Genomic DNA, 19,264 nt, shown 5'->3' with positions numbered 1-19,264 from the left:
TTTCTGGAGCTGGCCAAAGTTTTCTGATGTATATCCATAACGTACAGGTCTTATCCTTAGATATGCACTCTCTCCCATACCTAACATTACACATCTTTGTTTATGAGCCTTGATGTGGTCTAGGTGCTTACCTATAATATTTTGCTTAATATGCTGTTACTTCTATTACTTCTAGTCTGCATACTCCCCCTGTTACACACCTCTCATCTCTCGATACAAATTAGCTACTTCCCACCTACGTATATGTGTCAAGGCCGCCTCATGTTGGATTATTTCCCCTCTACACCTTTTTATTCAGGAGAGTTTGGCCTCTTTCAGATTGTACTTAACATTGCCAATTCGGCCGTCTCTGGGTTTGACACTTCTCCGACTGTAATTTCAGACTCCCAGCTATCATATTGCTAACAACTAAGTATTGGGAGCTGTATTATGAGAAAGAATAGCTGGACTATTCTGCCTCTGGATTCTAGTCTTTACAGGAAATTGAAAGAAGATAGCTCAATACATGAATATGGGTTTATATGACATACACCTGACACTTCTCTTCTTCTTTGCCACATTCCTTGACTCTTTTCCGTAATAACTTCTCCTCTTCTCCAACATTCTGAAACTTTCTACTAGCCTTTTTCTAATCTGTATACTAGTCTCTTTCCCCTCCTCATCACCTTCCCTGCCCTCCCTTAACCCACCCCCCTCTATACCCCCCTCCCTCCCCCCCCCCTTTTTTTTTTTTTTTTTTTTTTTTTTTTCTCTCTCTCTCCCTGCTGCTGTGATACTCATCTGGTATACTTATAGCCCTTAAGCAACCCTTTTGGGTAAATGACATGATGACTACTAACCTCATATCTAATCGGTCGACTCGTACACTCTCCGTGGCCTCTCTTAATGCAAGGGGCCTAAATATACCTGAAAAACGTTCGCAACTTCTCACTTATATGAAAAGCCTTCATGCAGATGTGCTCTTTATCCAAGAAACTCATTTTCGGGCAGACCAAGTCCCTAGATTCTCAAATATTCACTATCCCACGGCATATCATTCAGCTAATGCGGAGGTGAAGGCCAAAGGGGTATCCATTTTACTCTCTAAAACGCTCCCGTTTGAACTTACTGAATCGCTCGAGGATCCTGAGGGGAGGTTCCTTTTTCTCAAAGGCACCCTCTTTAATAAACCACTTACCTTAGTCAACATTTACAGTCCCAATACAGCACAGGTATGTTTTTTTCGTAAAATCGCCAAGTTACTTGCTACGTTTCAATCGGGTATCTTGATTTTTGGTGGCGATTTTAATGTAGCGCTGAATCCATTGGAAGATACCTCCTCAGGGGTCTCATCCATTCCATTCAAAGCACTTAAACAAATAAAAATTGAACTGAAAGATCTTCTCCTACATGATACCTGGCGTACTCTTCACCCATCGGGCAAAGACTATACATTTTATTCTGCTCCTCACAACCGCTATTCTAGAATAGACTATTTCTTCCTCTCGCAAAACGATCTATATACCCTGAAGTCTGCCTCGATCGAACCAAAGATCCTTTCGGATCATCATCCAATTATGATAACCTTGCAATTTCCGGATACACCAGGTATTTCCAAAATATGGAGACTGGACCCATTTCTCCTTACGGATGCATCGGTTGTCCCCCAGATCCGTGATGCCCTGAAAAACTATTTTCAGGAAAACACATCCATGGAAACGTCCCCTCTCATACGGTGGGAGGCACACAAATGTGTGATACGTGGTCTTCTAATGTCTATCTCAGCAGCACGAAAACGTCAGGCTCTAGCATCGTTCAACTCTTTATTGCATAAAGTTCGTACACTTGAGTGCTCTCATAAACGATCAATGGCCTTAAGATGCGCTACTGAGCTAGAGCACGCACGTAAACAACTCCGCGAGTTAGTGGAAAAGAAAACGAAACGCAATTTTACTCTACAACAAAAACTTTTCTATGAACATGGCAATAAGAGTGGAAAATTTCTTGCCCGGGCTTTACAATCTAAAAAAGCTGCTCGACACGTATATCTGCTCCATTCTAAATTTGGTAACTCACTGAAATCGTCGTCGGATATTGCGAAGGAATTTGAGGAGTATTATTTTAACCTTTATAACTTACCCCTACCATCCAAACCAACAGGTGATACTAGGCCACGTCAGACCATTATACAGCAATTCCTTAAACAATATCTTCCTAAATCGATATCTAGATCACAAGTGAAGGATTTAGAGGGAGCTCTGACGTCGCATGAACTACAACAAGCTATTACACAATTGAAACCGGGTAAAAGTCCAGGACCTGACGGTTTTACCAATTCTTACTACAAGTCTTTTCTTGACGTCTTGGGGCTTCCATTTCTACAGGCCTTCAACTCACTAGACACGCCAGGGCAGTCTATGCGCCATCTTTCCGAGGCTCACATCACGGTTATACCCAAAGAGAATAAGGACCATACATCACCTGCGAATTATCGTCCGATCTCTCTATTGAATGTTGATCTAAAGATTTTTGCCAAGATTCTGGCTACCCGTTTACAACAGGTAATAGATTCCATCATATCACCGGACCAGGTGGGCTTTGTTCCAGGGAGAGAGGCCAGAGATAACACTATAAGGGCCATAAATATACATCATTGGTTAACCCAAAATCAACAATCTGGATTCTTTCTCTCGTTAGACGCCGAAAAGGCGTTTGACAGACTAGCATGGGATTACCTAGAGGCAGTTCTGATTGGCATTGGACTACCTTTGCGCTTTTTGTCATTTATTCTGTCTTTATATAATGCCCCCACAGCACGTGTGCGAGTGAATGGCTGCCTTTCGGATTCCTTTTCAATCAGCAATGGGACTAGACAGGGATGCCCACTATCACCCCTCTTATTCATTCTTACTCTGGAACCTTTCTTGAACTGCATAAAAGATAATGATAACATTAAGGGGATTTTGATCAATGGCAAAATGCATAAAGTGGCAGCCTTTGCTGATGACGTGTTACTTTTCTTGACTGACCCACATATCACGATACCTAATTTGTTACAAGATTTCAAATTATTTCAGTATTTGGCTAATTTTAAAATCAACTTTTCTAAATCCCAAGCGCTTAATATATCATTGACTCCAGATGTGATTAGACAGGCGACACTAAATTTTCCCTTTACCTGGCAACGTGAAGCTATCACTTACTTAGGTATCCAACTACCATCCCATCTTACAGAACTGTATACAAAAAATTTTCTTCCCCTCTTACGTAACATCTCCAAAGACCTCCAGACATGGAACAAACCTTGGTTCTCGTGGTTTGGTAGAGCAGCAATTCTTAAGATGAACGTGCTCCCCAGAATATTATATTTACTACAGACAATACCAATTCAATTGCCAAATTCGTTCTTTCAATCGTATAAAACGCTCTGCTCATCCTTTCTGTGGTATAATAAACGTCCAAGAATTAGCTATGCCCAACTCACTATGCCCAAGCAGAATGGAGGTATTGGATTACCAGATATTAACCGTTATTACAGGTCTTGCCACCTAGCCAGGTTGGTAGACTGGACCACGAATCACATTCCTAAGGTCTGGGTTGGTTTGGAGGCTGATTTTTCTCAGACGCCTCTTTCTACCTCCCCATGGCTGAAAACTTCCCACGTCCCTTCTGAGTTTCGGAATCACCCACTTATAGGTCCCACATTACGCTGTAGCTCACAATTATTCCAGAAAAAAGAACTTTCTTCCTCTCCGAGCCCTTTCACTCCGATCAAAATGAATCCAGACTTTGTTCCAGGGATGTCTCCAACATTTCTCGCTGGGTATAACCGTGAGGATAACCTGACAGTACGTCAACTCTTCAAAGATTCTACGCTCTTATCTAGAGAAGACATTACTCGGGCGTGGCCCTCCATCACTCTAACGCCTTGGATGTATAGACAATTACACCACTTTTTGCGTAACTCCCCACATTTACAGGATTTGTCAAGATCGCTTACTGCATTTGAGAAGCTCTGCTTTACAGACTCCCCTCAGCGGCATGTAATATCTAAGATATATTCTTTTTTGGAAAGTTCCAATACCTCTCATTTGCAGAGGGCTTGTATAGCCTGGCAACGTGATCTACAAATCCCACTCTCTCCAGAGGACTGGGACCGGATTTGTGACCACATACATAAAGGTTCCATGTGTGTTTCTACACAAGAAGGCAACTACAAAGTATTTTCCAGGTGGTACAGAGTTCCATCTGTGCTTCATAAATTTGATCCTAGTGTTCCTAACTTATGCTGGAGAGGTTGCCAGGCAACAGGCACTCTTTTGCATATATGGTGGGAGTGCCCGCAACTGCAGCCCTTCTGGATAAATGTTTTGGACATAATCGCACAAGTCACTACATACGCCCTAGACTTTACCCCAGCACAATGTCTACTCCATCATTCCTCTCTTCCTGTGAAGACCTATCGTAAGTCGCTTGCTTTACACATGATAAATGCGGCAAAACAGTGTATTCCTGTTCATTGGCGATCAGACCATATTCCCACCATGCGAGAGTGGATTCTTAGGATCAATAAGATCGCGGAAATGGAGGAGCTGATCTCAGTGGCGAAAGAACACCCCGAGCGATTCAGGAAGACATGGGCATGTTGGACTCACTTCCTATCTACTGAGACTTATCATGGCTTAATGAAGGAATGAGCGAGAAGATTTGGTAAACTGGAGAACCTCTAGAACTTTCACCCCAGGAATAATTCCTTTACTGGACTTTAAAGAGATTATAACCTTAATTTAAGACAGCATCTGTTATAACCAGGCCGATACTATGTGATGTGATTGGTTTAGTTATACTTATTTAATTCTAATCCCCAACTCCCCCCCCCCCCTTTTTTTTTTTTTTTTTTTTTTTCTCTCTCCCCCTATTTATATGTCTTCCTTGTCCCACTCCTCCTCACTCTGATATTACGTCCCATACTCCTTTTCCATTTCCACTCGAGTCTCTTTCTTTTCTTTTCTTTCTCGTTTTAGCAACCCTTTTTCTCATATTCTAAATAGCAATATTATTTACAAGGATCAGAACACTTCTAGATGTACAAGTGTGATAATACTTTAGAAAACTAACCCACGATTTTTGGATACGGATATAGCAGACATATGTGCCTTGAGATAATACGTTTGTCTTGCGCCTCATAGTCTTGCTGCTTGAGCTCTCTCTACATAGAGACTAATGTATACCATATTTATCGAACATTACAGATGGTAAATATTATTACTATGGTTATACTTTTTGCATATGCTTTATTGTGGGAATTGGATACATGTTGCTCTAAAATATATTCTAATGTCCTATTCCCGTCTGCGATACGGGAGAACATATATGAAGATGTGCACGGACTGCGATCCGTATCTGTCTATGATCTGTTTTGTCTTTCTTACTTCAATAAAACTTTTTTGGAATAAAAAACATTGTGTGACCTCCAAAATGCAACCTCAAGCTTATAAAGGGATCAGTACTTTCTCCTTGTGCTTGTGTAAAAGAATGGGTGTTTTGGCAAGCACCAGAGCCATTACATGGGTAGGAGCCATATGCTCCTTATACATGGAAGACAGGGGTATCTTTCTGTGCTCCCGAAATTTAACTGGTGCTGATTGGCCAGGACAGGGAGGGGAGAAGTACTAAAACATAAACAACGCCTCCTGCACTCAGGGACCCAGATCAGAATGGGTGGATGGATCAGCTATTAAGAAAGTTCATCCAACAACGGATCAAAGGTTGTGCAGCTCTTACAGAAAGCTGGGGAAGCCCGACAAACTGCAATGAACTGCAATGAAGAACAAAAATAGAAAGCGCAACAACCTTTCACATTACCTCAGTAAAAAAATCCTTTCAAGAGTAATCCGGAACTAATTTCTACTCACGGAAGTGGTTAGACAGGTTTAGGAAAAATCTCTGTGTCACTTCTATAATAATATGGGCAATACTTGCATGAGAAGAGCAATGAAAAGGGAGACTAGGAACACAGGGGCGGCTCCAGGAGCTGGTGGAAAGCACGCCAGTATGTGTCATCTCATGGGGCGCTTGCGCAGTAGAAATTAGTGCCGGATTACTCTTGAAAGGATTCACATGTTTTTAATTCAAAAGTTGAAGGTAAAGCTAAACCTTTTTTATGTTTTTTAGGGACTACTATCAGTATTATACAGTAATCTATAATATCGTACACCTATGTATTTTTTATATTTATATATGGATGGCAATTGTACACACATGCAATGTTTATATTGTAATTTTGTATTGTCCTTTTAGCATGTTCTTGTTTTTGCTTGACACTTATGCCCCACCTCCCATGCTGTGAATGTCCAGCCCATATGGGAGAGCTCACACATAAGATTTGTGTTATACAGTGGGGCAAAAAAGTATTTAAGACATACAGTATAAAATCCAAAATAAGAACACTGGAGCAGGAGACATGTGCGAATCCCACAGAGAGGGGAGACTCTCAGAGTGAAGTTGACGCGTTTCGAAGGGAGAGCCCTTCTTCCTCAGAGCCAACAGAACCAAAAATGCCCTCCTCTATATACAGTGGGGCAAAAAAGTATTTAGTCAGCCACCAATTGTGCAAGTTCTCCCACTTGATGAGAGAGGCCAGTAATTGGCATCATAGGTAGACCTCAACTATGAGAGACAAAATGAGAAAAAAAATCCAGACAATCACATTGGCAGATTTGGAAAGAATTTATTTGCAAATTATGGTGGAAAATAAGTATTTGGTCACCTACAAACAAGCAAGATTTCTGGCTCTCACAGACCTGTACCTTCTTCTTTAAGAGGCTCCTCTGTCCTGCACTCATTACCTGTATCAATGGCACCTGTTTGAACTTGTTATCAGTATAAAAGACACCTGTCCACAACCTCAAACAATCACACTCCAAACTCCACTATGGTGAAGACCAAAGAGATGTCGAAGGACACCAGAAACAAAATTGTAGACCTGCACCAGGCTGGGAAGACTGAATCTGCAATAGGCAAGCAGCTTGATGTGAACAAATCAACTGTGGGCGCAATAATTAGAAAATGGAAGACATACAAGACCACTGATAATCTCCCTCGATCTGGGGCTCCCCGCAAGATTTCACCCCGTGGGGTCAAAATGATCACAAGAACGGTGAGCAAAAATCCCAGGACCACACGGGGGGACCTAGTGAATGACCTGCAGAGAGCTGGGACCAACGTAACAAAGGCTACCATTAGTAACACACTACGCCGCCAGGGACTCAGATCCTGCAGTGCCAGACATGTCCCCCTGCTTAAGCCAGTACATGCCCGGGCCCATCTGAAGTTTGCTAGAGAGCATTTGGATGATCCAGAAGAGGATTGGGAGAATGTCATATGGTCAGATGAAACCAAAATAGAACTGTTTGGTAGAAACACAACTCGTCGTGTTTGGAGGAGAGAATGCGGAGTTGCATCCAAAGAACACAATACCTACTGTGAAGCATGGGGGTGGCAACATCATGCTTTGGGGCTTTTCTCCGCAAAGGGACCAGGACGACTGATCCATGTACAGGACAGAATGAATGGGGCCATGTATCGTGAGATTTTGAGTGCAAACCTCCTTCCATCAGCAAGGGCATTGAAGATGAAATGTGGCTGGGTCTTCCAACATGACAATGATCCCAAACAAACCGCCCGGGCAACGAAGGAGTGGCTTCGTAAGAAGCATTTCAAGGTCCTGGAGTGGCCTAGCCAGTCTCCAGATCTCAACCCCATAGAAAACCTTTGGAGGGAGTTGAAAGTCCGTGTTGCCCAGCGACAGCCCCAAAACAACACTGCTCTAGAGGAGATCTGCATGGAGGAATGGGCCAACATACCAGCAACAGTGTGTGCCAACCTTGTGAAGACTTACAGGAAACGTTTGACCTCTGTCATTGCCAACAAAGGATATATAACAAAGTATTGAGATGAACTTTTGATAATGACCAAATACTTATTTTCCACCATAATTTGCAAATAAATTCTTTCCAAATCAGCCAATGTGATTGTCTGGATTTTTTTTCTCATTTTGTCTCTCATAGTTCAGGTCTACCTATGATGCCAATTACAGGCCTCTCTCATCTTTTTAAGTGGGAGAACTTGCACAATTGGTGGCTGACTAAATACTTTTTTGCCCCACTGTATATAGAGGAGGGAATTTTTGGTTCTGTTAGCTCTGAGGAAGAAGGGCTCTCCCTTCGAAACGCGTCAACTTCACTCTGAGAGTCTCCCCTCTCTGTGGGATTCGCACGTCCCCTACTCCAGTGTTCTTATTTTGGATTTTATATGTCTTATATACTGTCACTTTTGTGAGTATACATCTTATTTCAATAAAATTACACCTTTTTACTGAGGTAATGCACAACGTTGGTGCCCTGTTTTTGTTCTTCATTGCAGGGGTACTGGTGGAACCTACCTTTCACTAGTGCTTTGGTCCATCTCCATTTTTCACTAAGCCCTTCCACTGTAGAAAAAGTACTGCAAAAAACCCCACCCCTTAGATGAGGAAAATTATCTGACCATTGTTCTAATTAGGCACAGACTGCAAATCCCCCTGTATTCTTGTCTTATGTACAGGAAAAACATTACAAAATTAGGTAAAATGTCAAATTCTAGCATTTTAGATATTTATAGGCACTATAAGATGATGGATGATCAGACCTGGATGGAATATATTGAAGTACATATTGAATTAGCAAACACCAGACTTGATGACACTTTCTGTTTTAAAATGATGGATGCTTTCATTACAGACCATCTTGTCCACCAGTCATTAATATTATATGACAATAAACATCTTTTTTTTTCCACTTACCTGAATTTCCTCTTTGGAGAGCTGAGCATTGTTTGGTGCAAATCCTGGTGGCTCTTCCCATCCACCTTCATTAGTATGCAGGTTAAAATAATAGTGATAACCACCCTTCACCCAGTGCTGTACCCACTCGCTTCCATTGTACCCTATAAAGAACAGACACATTTCAAAAGAGGGATGATTCTCAATACACACGTCATATAGATCAATGCAATAATGGCTGACATTTCTCCATCTGATGAATTTTCACAAATATAGCAAAGCCCAGAACACCACAGCATAAGTCATGCCTTTAGTCAATCCAAGTTCTACATTTACGTAAGTTTATTTTGATTTTCTCTAAGGTAATGTACACCTAACTCATATCATCACTAACTGTAAAGTGCTGTAGATCCCAATTTGCAGGAAATGACATACTTTCCTATTGTACAGAAATTAATTCTACCTTGTGCTGCTTTATTCTTCTTTACTTCCAACAACTCGTTTTGATAGGTCTGAGCACATTCTGCCGTCACACCATATAGTCCGACATCTGGAGATCGCAGGGCACTGAGCGTCTGGGCACTGTCACCTCTGTCTACAGCCTCGTTGATGGCCAAGATACCACGAGCAACTGGGATGAAGAAGAGTAGGTCAGAAATTCGACAAAAAAAAAAAAAAAAAGGGGGAGCTGCAAAGCAAGTAGCTTTAAATGGATATATGCCCATTAATCACAAGTATGCATTTACCGATTAAATATTAGTAAATCTATTCAGGTAATTTCCTGTTGCTTTCTAGACAGATAATGTTCACATTAAATGTGAATTGAAGAGCTGTAATGATAAGGTTTTACAATACACCTCAACATCCTAACAGTTATATAATGAAAAAATGATATATGTTGATGAATGTGTAAAATTAACTATTTCCGCCAAATTCAGACAAACATTTTTGCCAATGTCAGTAACATTACTTCAGCAAATTCAGATATTTCAGCATGTTTATTGTGGGACTCCCTGCGGCTTCACAGCCGGCTTCCCACTGCGCCTATGTGAGCTGCGCTTTGTGAATGGACCCACAGTCTTCTGGGACCTCAGACGTGTTCCAGAAGGCTGCAGGCAAAGGGGATGGGGGCCAAACTTCCGCTCGACTTGCTAAGACCATCCAAGCGGAAATGTGAGAAATTACCTATCAAAATAAAGTACCCACTCCCCCTAAAAATTATAATATGACAAATGTGGTGGGGGGAGGAGGACATAAAGCAGAACTTCCCTTTTTGGGTGAAGCTCTGCTTTAAAGAATTTCCACCAGTTTGCAGATTACTATGATCTGGCATACAGAGGTACACCAGTACTCCAAACTAGCCATGCCTGTGTTTTATTCCTGGCCCCTTTCAACTGTCTATCAGGAAATTTGCTGGCTGAAAGCTACATGTAAACAAAGGGGCCGGGAATAAAGGTGATGTCATAACCCAAAAAGACAATGCACATATTTGTGAAATTGTCACTGGGTAGGCATAGCCCGATGGGGAACTGATAGACTAGTTCCCAATTAGGACTGCTTTACTTTTGATGGGCAACGCGCGGCAGTCGGTAGATTTCAAAGTTGCTATAGACTGAATAATGGCTCTGACCACTACTGTGCACTGTCAATCAGCAGTAAAATAGACCTGATGGGGAAATAGTCTCTCAGTTCCCCATCAGGCTCCACCCACTCCTAGGACAAAACTGTGCCTGTCACAGTGCCGGGCACATTGGACGGGAAGAAAACACACTGAGAAAGGAACATAAAGTATAGACACCCTGACCTCAGGGTGTGTACCGTTAGATTCATGTACCGGTCCCTGAAAGACACATGAATCGGGTGCAAGAACCAACACTTTGGTGCTGCTCCCTGAAAAAATTCTAAAGGATGTCTAAGACACCTTACCTGAATTTTCCTGTGTATGTGTAGAAGCTGTGCACTTTCCTTAGTAGTCATAGAATAATCGACCACATGTGTAATCTCTCATATCAAGTTGTGTAACAAAAATAACGATAGTATACTAAACTTCCAAAAAGTCATAGGAATGTCAGACAACCTACAGGTTTAAGGCCCTTTAACACAACCGTTCTCCCCATTCCAATCAGCAAATTAAATAACAGGTGTCTCAATAGGCCTCAGCCTATTAAAATCTTTTATTTTCTATCTGTCACATATGTGTCTGAAAAAAGTAAAACATTTTTCTTGACTTAGATGGACCGAGAGATGATCATCTGTTTATAACCACCGTCTAATAGACTAAAATGGAGTTTCAATTCATATCCATCTGAAAAACTGAAAAGTGGATGTGATCAGAACACATCCACTGTGGAAGAGTCCTCATATTTTGTATATGGGCATCAGAAGCAAGTCAAATTCAGTATAATTTCAGCTGCTCTAGAACTGGTCATGGTGTTGCTTCAAGCTGTTTTAGGTTTGCATAAGGAAGAAAAGCAGCTGAGGCACAAGTATGTACATGAGACCTAAGTAAACACCTGGGGAACTTACATAAGATTTGTTTAGCTATAAGAAGTTTGACTAATAATTATATATCAACCACCAAAGCAAACCAACAATTTATATTCAGGGAAAAGAAACCAGACTACAGTGATATTAGGTACATACATCTTTGGGCATCTTCTGTTTCGCTGTTGGAGCGGAATATTCCATCTTGGATTTCATCCAGCCATAGAACTGCAGAGTCATCTTTAGTTTCCTAAAGGAAGACAAGCCATAAAAAAAAGTTTGTACAAGAAGCGATGTTGTAGAGATCATTTGTCTATCATCTGCAGAACACATTATAGCAAATATACACAATGCTTCATAAACATAAACATCAAACCATTGACCAGCAGAGGGTACTGCTGTCTAATTCAACAGAACTATACCGTAATCAGGAGAGGCTGGCTTCCCTTGGAGATGAAGAGCATTCATGAAGACACCATTATGGAAATCTGTGTACGATTATAACTCTACTAATTAACCCTGTAGATAGATTCACCTCTGAGAAACTGTAAAGAAGTTTGCTATAATTTGGGACTGGAACAATGGCATGTAGGAGACTGGAATAAAGATACTTTACACTCCATCTACAACATATGTTACAGGGTACAGAGCACAAAGATCCTATCATTAAAAGTGGATCTGAACAGCTTTGTTATAGGGAACATCTAGAAATGTTAAATGCATTATTTGGTTAATGCGTCTTCCGGGCCCGGGTGGGTCTCCTGATTGTCCAGGACTGCCTGTGCCTGGCTTGGCAGTGCTCTAAGCATATGGAGGGATGCAGCTTTTGCATGTTGTGAGCCTCAGAGCCCATGTGAATGAGCCCTAAGTGATCCCCATATTCCCACCATTGTTAATTATAGCGGTTTATTTTTTAATGGTATATGAATGCTTCTGTAATACTTTTAATAGGTTATACATCATGTACTCTGAGAATTGCCATCTGGTTCAAGATCTAATGTTGATCATTCTCCTTTTTCTATATGTATAAAATACATTAAAATAAAGAATCATATCGAAATGCTATGTTGGCTTAGCAGTACCCTAAAAATTGCACCTTTTGTCTTAAATTCCCCATGAAAAACATCATTACACTTTCTGTATCTGGGCCTCAGCTATATATATCTGCAGTGTGAGATCATTAAAATTGGACTCTGGGCACAAAAATGTTTATTAAATATATTTATCAAAAACCATGAAGGATATAAATTCACTTTGTGTGCATCAGAAGTCTTTTCAAACCCAGCTATTTGCTTTTAAAAGTAGAAGCGACATCATCACTGTGCCGTACATAGCCTGTGCAGAGAGCAGAGCTGTGGGAGGGACCATGAAGGCTCCACCCACTACAGGCTGTCTACAGAAAACTACAGTTGGGAGCGGAGACCAGACCAGTCACCCTGCACATGGTGACAGAGCAGCAGAGGCCGGTCTTTATTACAAACCCTGCACAGATTTAAAAGATTCCTGCACTGGCTAAAAGATGGTATTCAGAGAGTAGTGGTTAATGATTCATACTCTGAATGGTCTAGGTCAGGGGTCTGCAACCTTTAAGACATAAAGAGCCACTTGGACCAGTTTCCGAGAGGGAAAAAAAAGACTGGGAGCCGCAAAACCATTGCAACATTTAAAACAAATCCGACACTGCATATATTGCAAAAAGCGCTCTGGTCATGAAGGGGGTTTAAGGGCCCAGTAAGCAAAGGGTTAATCAGGGCCACAGTATATCGTCATAATCACAATCACAATCATAGCCTTAGGTCAGTGGTGGGCAACCTTTTTTTTCAACTGAGCCAAATCTCGCGAAAACCACGATTGAAATTTATTTTGAGAGAAACATTTTTAAAACTGAAAATACATCCCCCATATAGTAATTCATCCCCCATATAGTAATTCATCCCCCCTACAGTAATTCATCCCCCCTATAGTAATTCATCCCCCGTATAGTAATTCATCCCCCGTATAGCAATTCATCCCCCATAGTAATTCATCCCCCATATAGTAATTCATCCCCCATAGTAATTCACCCCCCCTATAGTAATTCACCCCCCCTAGTAATTCATCCCCCATATAGTAATTCATCCCCCCTATAGTAATTCATCCCCCCTATAGTAATTCATCCCCCATATAGTAATTCATCCCCCATATAGTAATTCATCCCCCCTATAGTAATTCATTCCCCATATTGTGTCAATTCACTTACCTTTGCTCCGCGCGTTCCTCTCGCTGTGTTCCCGCGCCGTTCTGGTCTTCAGGGCGGACTGTGAGAGGAGAGGAGTTCGTCACGCTGCCCCGCCTACATCCTGACAGCCAATGTTTGCCAGCGGGCGCCCGGCACACAGAAGAGCTGCATTAAAAGAGCCGCGGCTTGCCGACCCTATTGCCTGTCACCTGGTGGGCAGTGTGCTCCGGAGCCGCAGGAAAGGTGAAAAAGAGCCGCATGCGGCTCCGGAGCCGCGGGTTGCCGACACCCGGTCTAGGGTCATCAGTGGTGTATCCCAGGGGTCAGTGTTGGGACCCTTACTTTTTAATACATTTATAAACAATATAGGGTCTGGGATTATAAATCCCATTTCAGTCTTTGCAGATGACACCAAGCTGTGCAGTGGAATAACGCCCTTACAGGATGTCTCCAACTTACAAGCCGACCTCAATGCACTGTTTAATTGGGCAACTATGTGGCAAATGAGGTTTAATGTTGATAAATGTAAGGTTAGCACTTGGGGGCTAAGAATATGCATGCATCATACATACCAGGGGGGTACAACTGGGGGGGGTCAATGGTGGAGAAGTGATTCATCACTGCACTGGGCAGGAACATCTTCTAGCAAAATTAGGGAAATTTAGAATTCCCAGGATCTTTCTGGTAGGACCATGAAGTCATCCTCTTCATTGCAAAGGCAAGGTCTAACAAGGAAGTTATTCTAACTTTTCCCCATGGGTGTTGTTTTTTTCCAGCTACAATTTGAGGATTATACATGAAGGGGGGGGGGCTGGAGTTTAAAGGTGATGTGGCTGCTAGATTTCACAAGTTCACTACTGTAAAGCCCAAAATTCACCTTGCTGCAAAGGAATCTGCAATGCAAGGATTTTCCTGCTTTATTCATTCTGTTAATCTGTGCTTTCTGAATCTCTGCTGCTTAAAGTGTTCCTGCCAGTACCTCTGATTCCTATAAAAAATTGACTACACTAGGCATGAGAGCACAGCATGGTCAGTACTTTAGCTGTGCTGGGATCACTGGGAAGATTAGTGAGCTGCTGTTTCTCCTCCCTTACCTCTTATGCAGCTGAGAACAGAGGGTATTCATATATGTGTATATATACAAACACACATACAGTATCTCACAGAAGTGAATACACCCCTCACATTTGTGTAAATATTTTATTATATCTTTTCATGTGACAACACTGAAGAAATGACACTTTGCTACAATGTAAAGTAGTGAGTGTACAACTTGTATAACAGTGTAAATTTGCTGTCCCCTCAAAATAATTCAACACACAGCCATGAATGTCTAAACCGCTAGCAACAAAAGTGAGTACACCCCTAAGTGAAAATGTCCAAATTGGGCCCAAAGTGTCAATATTTTGTGTGGCGACCATTATTTTCTAGCACTGCCTTAACCCTCTTGGACATGGAGTTCACCAGAGCTTCACAGGTTGCCACTGGAGTCCTCTTCCACTCCTCCATGACGACATCACGGAACTGGTGGATGTTAGAGATCTTGCGCTCCTCCACCTTCCATTTGAGGATGTCCCACAGATGCTCAATAGGGTTTAGGTCTAGAGACATGCTTGACCAGTCCACCACCTTTACCCTCAGCTTCTTTAGCAAGGCAGTGGTCGTCTTGGGAAGTGTGTTTTGGGCCGTTATCATGTTGGAATACTGCCCTGCGGCCCAGTCTCTGAAGGGAGGGGATCATGCTCTGCTTCAATATGTCACAGTACATGTTGGCATTCATGGTTCCCTCAATGAACTGTAGCTTTCTAGTGCCGGCAGTACTCATGCAGCCCTAGTCCATGACACTCCCACCACCATGCTTGACTGTAGGCAAGACACAATTGTCTTTGTACTGCTCACCTGGTTGCCACCACACACGCTTGACACCAACTGAACCAAATAAGTTTATCATGGTCTCATCAGACCACAGGACGTTTCCAGTAATCCATGTCCTTAGTTTGCTTGTCTTCAGCAAACTCTTTGCAGGCTTTCTTGTGCATCATCTTTAGAAGAGGCTTCCTTCTGGGATGACTGCCATGCAGATCAATTTGATGCAGTGTGCGGCCTGTGGTCTGAGCACTGACAGGCTGAGCCCCCACCCCTTCAACTTCTGCAGCAATGTTGGCAGCATTGATACGTCTATTTACCAAAGACAACCTCTGGATGTGACGCTGAGCCCGTGCACTCAACTTCTTTGGTCGACCATGGCAAGGCCTGTTCTGAGTGGAACCTAACCTGTTAAACCGCAATATGGTCTTGGCCACCATGGTGCAGCTCAGTTTCAGGGTCTTGGCAATCTTCTTATAGCCTAGGCCATCGTTATGTAGAGCAACAATTTTTTTTCCAGATCCTCAGAGTTCTTTACCATGAGGTGCCATGTTGAACTTCCAGTGACCAGTAAGAGAGAGTTACACCAGGAAGGGAAAATGGCTAATTGGGCCCAATTTGGACATTTTTGCACTTAGGGGTGTACTCACTTTTGTTGCCAGCGGTTTAGACATTAATGACTGTATGTTGAGGCATTTTTAGGGGACAGCAAATTTACACTGTTATGCAAGCTGTACACTCACTACTTACCACTGTAGCAAAGTGTCATTCCCTCAGTGTTGTCACATGAAAAGATATAAAATATTTACAATGAGATACTGTGTGTGTGTATACACACAAACATACATACTATATATATATATATATATATATATACATACACACACACACACACACATACACACACACAGTGCTCAGCATGCATGAGTATACCCCAACAGATTTATCAGAAAACCTTTCCTTTCACAATCAACATTTACTATGATACTAGACTACAAAATCCTCCCACAAATGCAGGCCATTGATTGCAAGAAAGATTTGTTAATTTGCACACACAAAAAAGTATTTTTTCAAACAAATTTATTGAAGACCATGTTGCAAAAATGAATACACCCTAATGGAAGTGTGAGGAGCAAAGCTAAATTTTAGACAACAAAATCCTAATTAACAAGAATTTAACTAAAGGTGAGTCTAATGATTCATTAAACAGGTGTCCAGCAGACAGTTGATTATAAAAGGGTGTTACTTAACAAAGAAAAATCCTCCCATTTCATGCTGTCAGCAATGGCACCACATAGAAGAGAAATGTTGCAAGGCCTGAGAAAGAAAATAACTTCTTTACACAAGAAAGGTGAAAACTACAAGAAGGTCAGCAAAGCTTTACTTATCAGCCAGAATACTGTAGCAAAAGTAATACAAAAATTTAACAAAGATGGAATTGCATTCATCTCAAGGAGACGCCAGGGCCGTCCACAGAAGTTATCACCTCGACTGAAGTGTCTTCAGATGAGAAGGGTTGAAGAAAATCGCCATGCAAGTTCACTGCAGTTAGCTAAAGAAGCAGAAAGACAAACTGGGGTGATTGTTTCCCCTGACACAATACGGCGTACACTGCAGAGGAGTAGCATGCATGGGTGTCTTCCACGAAGGAAGCCTCTCCTAAAGCCCATGCACAAAAAAGCCCACCTAGAATTTGCCAGGGTCCATGCTGAAAAAGAAGAAGACAACTGGGACTCTATTCTGGAGTGATGAGACCAAGATAAAGGTTTTTGAAACTAATGGCTTCAAAACTGTATGGCGTTGCAAAGGTGGAGTACAAAGAAAAATGCATGGTGCCTAAAGTGAAACATGGTGGTGACAGCGTCCTACCGTGGGGCTGCATGAGTGCTGCTGGTGTCAGGGAGCTGCATTCCATTGCTGGCATCATGAATTCACAGATGTACTTCTCTATATTGAAAGAGAAGATGCTACCATTACTCCGTGCCCTTTTCCAACATGACAATGATCCAAAACACACATCTAAGGCCACTGTTGCATTTCTGAAGAAGAACAGGGTCAAAGTGATTCAGTGGCCAAGTATCTCTCCTGATCTGAATCCAATCGAACACCTATGGGGAATTCTGAAGAGACAAGTTGAGCATCACTCTCCATCCAGTATCCAGGCTCTAAAAGAGGTAATTCTTGAAGAATGGAAGAAGCGCGATGTTGCAGTATGTTGCCAACTTGTTTATTCCATGTCTAGAAGACTTGGTGCTGTCCTTACAAATCATGGAGGTCATACAAAATACTAGATGGAGTCGTTTTTGTTGTAGGGTGTATTCATTTTTGCATCAAATATTTTGAGTAAAACTGAAGATTTCGTCATCTAAGAAATATTATTAACCTCTCTTTCATGTAATGAGCTAAACAAATGTTCTATAAAACTCAGTTTTGTAAAAATTGTGGAGATTGTTCTTGTGTTCATTGAGATATTGATTAAAATCTTACTTTTCAAAAGGGGTATACTCGGTTATGCTGAGCACTGTATATGTGTGCGTATATATATGCGTGTGTACATATATATATATATATACACACACACACACACACACACACATAAATATACATATACACACACATACATCCATACATACATATACACACATACACACAGTGCAGATCAAGGCATGACATATCAGTAAATGGAGAAAAAATATCAGCTGCAGGGAGTCCAGAGGCAATACTGATGTGACTTGTCTTCTCTGCTCTGCTTGCATTTTTTTGGTAGAGCTTCCACATTTCCTTTTTTCTAAGGCCCCTTAGCACTTGTAAAGTCTGATGTAGTTAACTCACATGCATCAAAGTGTGTTGTCTTAAAGCCGAACTACAGGATACAAAAAACCACCATTGTAATGGAGTCCTCCACACTGCAAGGTTTAATGTTCATCTAGTCCAGGGATAAAGCGATAAGCAGCTTTATTTACCTTATTCCTGTCTCCCTCAACAGCAGACATTCTCCTCATTATGTCATTCAAAAATAGTTTAATACAGAAGTGTATTTACCACCGTGATGCTCATGCAAAAATGTATTTGTATTAAAATACTTGTATTTTATAACATTTTCAGAGTTCTCCTAAATGTAATATTCCATTATATGCAGCAAAAATTGCAATTTGATTTTTTTCCCCCACAAATGAAGGAAAGTTTAGAGTTAATTATGCTCTACCAGAGTAATGATGCCACAATTTCCTGTGTGTAAGATGTGATATTTAAGTAACCAGCACCGTATTTTCCTTGCAGATAAAGAAAAAAGAAAAGATCATTTTCATAATGAGCCGCATTCTGTGCACAGTGCTTTCATAAAACCCTCCACTGATGACTAGTCAAAGTCATCTTCTGTTCCAAGGGACCACACAAGCTGTTTACATTAAGAGCCAGCAAACACTACTTACCCTTTTTATAAAAGCTCACTGGTAATACAAAACTATAATTTCTTCCTACACCAAGAAGCCAACTGAGAATAAACATCATAATCCAAACATAAAAAGTTTGATAGGTGAACTAGCTGTTGCGGTGGCAACTTCTGACCTTTGCTGCCTGAGAACACTTAGGTGCTAAGGACCAAAGTTCTATAGGGCTATACCAACCATGGGTGGGGAAAGAATGGGAGTTATCAAAGACAGCCTGAACATGAGAGCACACAATAAGGTCGATTTACTAGCACTGAAGAGTGCAAAATCTGGTGCAGCTTTGAATAGATACCACTCAGCTTCCAGTTTTTTTTTAATGAAAGTCTAATTGGACAAGATGAAGTTAGAAGTAGATTGGCTACCATAGCCAGCTGCACCAGATTTTGCACTCTCCAGTTTTAATAAATCAACCCAAATATCTTTTAGATAAGAAATTGAACTCATATA

The 19,264-nt window shown here is 41.5% G+C and overlaps 1 protein-coding gene across 1 annotated transcript in view; it reads right to left on the bottom strand.

Annotated features, from left to right (window-relative positions):
- The window catches only part of IQGAP1 (IQ motif containing GTPase activating protein 1), a 254,871-nt gene that overhangs the window by 51,049 nt on the left and 184,558 nt on the right, over positions 1 to 19,264 (bottom strand). The window contains exons 16-18 of the mRNA XM_089676402.1: positions 11,444 to 11,534; positions 9,264 to 9,431; positions 8,822 to 8,964 (exon numbers count right to left, since the gene is read on the bottom strand). Of these exons, the coding sequence (XP_089532528.1) occupies positions 8,822 to 8,964; positions 9,264 to 9,431; positions 11,444 to 11,534 (402 nt within the window). The remainder of the gene's footprint in view (positions 1 to 8,821; positions 8,965 to 9,263; positions 9,432 to 11,443; positions 11,535 to 19,264) is intronic.

The sequence above is a fragment of the Staurois parvus genome, unplaced genomic scaffold (assembly GCF_062004578.1).
Source record: "Staurois parvus isolate SC_StPar_1 unplaced genomic scaffold, SC_StPar_1.0 ptg000168l, whole genome shotgun sequence".
Lineage (NCBI taxonomy): Eukaryota > Metazoa > Chordata > Amphibia > Anura > Ranidae > Staurois > Staurois parvus.
This window is presented reverse-complemented; position numbering and strand designations above follow the sequence as displayed.